This window comes from Cryptomeria japonica, chromosome 10, assembly GCF_030272615.1.
Source record: "Cryptomeria japonica chromosome 10, Sugi_1.0, whole genome shotgun sequence".
Classification (NCBI taxonomy): domain Eukaryota; kingdom Viridiplantae; phylum Streptophyta; class Pinopsida; order Cupressales; family Cupressaceae; genus Cryptomeria; species Cryptomeria japonica.
Window position 1 is genome coordinate 651,124,096 of NC_081414.1, and position 3,811 is coordinate 651,127,906.

General features: G+C 33.5%; 1 protein-coding gene across 2 annotated transcripts; it reads right to left on the reverse strand.

The window, feature by feature from the left end:
• Positions 1-329: 329 nt before the first annotated feature.
• LOC131073375 (2-hydroxy-palmitic acid dioxygenase mpo1) lies at positions 330-3,580 on the reverse strand. Of its 2 annotated transcripts, none has more exons than XM_058009797.2 (5): positions 3,426-3,580; positions 2,732-3,117; positions 1,106-1,168; positions 958-1,029; positions 330-832 (listed from the first exon to the last, which is right to left on the reverse strand). In XM_058009797.2, exons 2-5 carry the CDS (start codon positions 3,074-3,076, stop codon positions 716-718), a joined length of 597 nt encoding a protein of 198 aa, XP_057865780.2. In that variant the 5' UTR covers positions 3,077-3,117; positions 3,426-3,580; the 3' UTR covers positions 330-715. The 2 variants fall into 2 exon arrangements, with proteins under 2 accessions (XP_057865780.2, XP_057865781.2); XM_058009798.2 differs by having other exon boundaries at positions 3,349-3,501.
• Positions 3,581-3,811: the final 231 nt, after the last annotated feature.

Consider the following 3,811-nt stretch of genomic DNA (forward strand, 5'->3'; position numbering starts at 1 on the left):
GGTCTGTATGTAGCCTTAAAGACAATTTTTTGGCAGAAAGTGCCATTCATTACAGACTCAGTAGGTACAATAAAATTTAACTGTCTGCAGATTTAACAATAAATGAAACATGGCATCAATAAGTGCAATAAAATTTAATATGGAAACTGTCTGCAGATTTCACGATAAATGAAACATGACATTCATTTATTCTGTTGAAATTGAATATGGAACTAAGAGTAATAATTTCATTGCAAGTAATCGTCTTTCTGAATTTATCACTTTTCAGTTATATCAGTAAGAAACATGTCGAATTGCAAAACAGAAAAAAGTACTAATAATGACAAAACTCAACTGAATGGATGAATCTGCTTCGAGAAGAGATTCATACAGCATGCTTCTTATTGACCAAGTAGTCTCTGCTTAAGTCCAATTGGCAAGCCAACTATACAAGTTTTTCTTGCTGCTTGAACTGTCTGCAGATCGCACTATATATGAAACATGAGATTAATTAATTCATTTAAAATTAAATGTGTGCATGGGTGAAACTATTTTATTGCAATCAATTTTCCTTCCTAATTTATCACTGTACAATTATATCTCTCAGCAATATGTACAATTGCACATCAACACTAACAACAATAGTGATGGATAAATTTACTTTGAAAATAAATAAATTCATAAAGCATGTTTGATATTAACTAGGAAGTCTGCTAAAGTTTAATAGGCAAGCCAATTATGCAGATTTTTTCTGCTTCTTCAATCTCCATTCCTTTATATTTGCTTGCACTTTTGCCTGTACGCTCTTCTTGAAACCAGGATAAGGTTCATAATTACAGAACTTTTGGAGGGTCTGAATCAAAGCAAAAATGGTGTGCCACTTTAGACATCTACTTCTGACTACAAAACCTTTCTAAAATTTCTTCGGTCAATGACTAAATGTGAATAAAATACTCATGCAAAGACAATTGAAGTTACCTCAAGCAGGACAAAAAATGGAGCCATTAAGAAAGCTTGAACAAGATTATCCAAAAGTGCAGGTGCTCGCTTCTGCAAAACAATAAATGAGATTCTAATTCATACCTGTAAAAGTAATTAATGGGGCTATGAATTTACAGTAGAGTACCTCAAAAACTCCATGTCCTATGAATTGACCTGTCCAGCAAACCAACTGAGAAACAAGGACCACCTGACAAGGATAAAGCACCGATCAATCTTCAAAGATAAATAAGAATACCCAAATGCTTATTGTACTTTATCTGCCTATTCCTAGTGAAATGCCTAATTTTTGCGGGCACAACGGCAACCATTATCCAATGGACACTGGATCCAAATTCAGTTTGATGACCTGGAAGACAAATTACTCCTAGACATGTAAAGATCTAATTTTCTTAAGATTGGCTTACTACTATTAGTCTCCACATCGTTATGCATGGTAAGTACAGAAAGATTCAGCATTTCACTGCCAAAATCCTGAGAATCAGTATCACCCTAATCTGTGCTCAATTTCGAAGCTAAAACTAGGTTGAGAAAAATAGTCCTGCCACAACAATTTCTCTTCACCACATAAAAACCCTACAAATGAAAGCTTAAGGTTCCTGATCAAGATTTACAAGAGCAACTAAGCAGCCGTTTTGCACTGCATGCATTTCCAACCTTGGTATACCACAATTGGAGCTTGGTTACACTAAAAAGAGGCTTATATACATAGATAGCACTGTGCCCACAATTGTCAATTGCAAAGTTTTTAAAAAATGAAGCCCAATTTTGAAATTCCTGAACAATCCACATTTTATAAACTGCGAAAGTCCTCCATAACAAGAAAAACTAATCCACATGTTCTCCCTCCTCACCGAATAAAAGCAATTTTATAAGGCACAATACTTTTGAAGGTTTTGAAATTGGAGTGGCAAACGAAGCGATATTGAAGAAACTATATGATTGAACACGTTTGAGTCATAGTCGTATTAGGAAGTAGTATTGGGATGGTGCCTTGGTAATATCTATCCAGCCGACAGAATGAATCCGAATGGATTCAATTAGACAGTTCTCTGTTATTTATTATTTAAATTAAAAATCACAAATCAACTGTATTGTGATTTTTAATTTAATTAATAAATAACAGAAAAGAGTCCATTCTGCCGGCCACATAACTATTTCCAATATACTTCACTCTAAATGCAATGAGTGCCAAATGAAACATTGATTCTTAAAAATTAGATCCATGTAACATTAATCAATTGAATTAGATTTTTAAAAATTTATTTAAAAATCACAATTAATTTATTACAAATAAATGATAAAAGATGGTGCCTGAGTATTAATTAAAAACTCTACAAAATTTTATTTTTATTCTTTAAACTTTTTATATATTCAAAATTAATATACTTCTAAATACACAATTTACAATATCATTTCAGTGTTCTTTAACTTTTATTTCTTTCATATTTATAATCTATAAACTGTTTCGTACAGAATTTGATAACTTGCTCTGTTGTATGAAAACAGATTATCTCCAAAGTCGACAAAACGGAGCTGTCTATGCAGCATCAAAAGACAATTTATTTACATTTAATAATTAAATTAAAAATCAAAGTACAATTATATTCTGTTTTTTAATTTTAATTATTAAATACAATTATATTCTGTTTTTTAATTTTAATTATTAAATACAACTGAACTATCTTGTCAAAGCCCTGTATAGGCAATTCCCAACAAAACATTGAAATCCATGGATTGAAAAATAACTTACCTTCCACGCTAAGGAAAACCCCAATCTCTGAGCAAGGGCATTGCTGCTAACCCAGCAAAGAAGGCAGATGACTCCTGCTATTGTGCCTGCTTTCTTATCCATCATAATATAAAACAGAGCATATAAAACAGCTGTCACAAAACCCATATTCAGTACCATATACTCCTGGAAGGGGAAGGTTCCTGGTGCGATGGGCAGCGGACCAAAAGCAGGGGTGAAAGATTCCAATACTAGCGCAGTGAAAAAAATTGGCCACACAAATATGGTATGGATAAGGATATTAGTCTTGTCACTGTGATAAGCTCCATAAAATGCAAATTGCTTCTCCAAATCGATCGCTCCCATTATAGCAGCTCCCGCTACAAAATCTTTGTAAATAGGAAGATCTGGCACGACCCATAATAAACATATATACAAATTAATATTTCACTTTTTGAGATCCTTCCCGGGAAATCTAACCCTGCCTAATCACTACATGAAAGAAAAAGAGATTTTGCAGATAACCCAAATAGAATTTGACAATCTCCATGAAAATTTCCAAACCCTTATCAGAAAATCAAATATAGAGCTTGAGTAGGGAGAAAAAGCAATGAAAAGGCTATTGCCCATGAGAGAACCTGCAAACAGCGAAAAGATCCAACGAATGTCTTCTCCTTGATGGAGAAAAAATATAAGAGATTTAAAATCAACTGACCTTCTTTCTGTTCCGCTGCACAAACCAGTTTGTTCCTGAAAGTAGGATTAATGCGATGAACCAGAAGTTCATGATAACTTATGGACCAAATCCACACAACGGCGAAATAAAAAGCTAAACTGGGTCCCACGAGATCGCTTAGTAGTGGGAAAAACGTGGTGTAAGGGAATAAAATCGTCTAGGTATATTTGTTTAATAAGCCTAGAAATTTGTGAGTCTCATGTGAAATGATGTGACCTGCTGAAGCGGGTAAAACTAAAGGTAGATGGTTTCAAAGTTTGAAGAAGTTTGCAAGGACGTCAGGCTCTATGTCTATGCAGTTTAATTAATTAATTGAAATTTAAAAAGTTGTTCTGATTCTTAATTAATTAATAAATACGTTGAAG

Excerpts from the sequence above, each read along its gene's own strand:
- LOC131073375 (XM_058009797.2), bottom strand. The coding sequence starts at position 3,076 with ATGGGAGCGATCGATTTGGAGAAGCAATTTGCATTTTATGGAGCTTAT. Across the intron at positions 1,169-2,731 it reads GGTTTTCCTTAGCGTGGAAG|GTGGTCCTTGTTTCTCAGTT; the intron begins GTAAGTTATTTT and ends TATCCTTGTCAG. Across the intron at positions 1,030-1,105 it reads TAGGACATGGAGTTTTTGAG|AAGCGAGCACCTGCACTTTT; the intron begins GTACTCTACTGT and ends ATTGTTTTGCAG.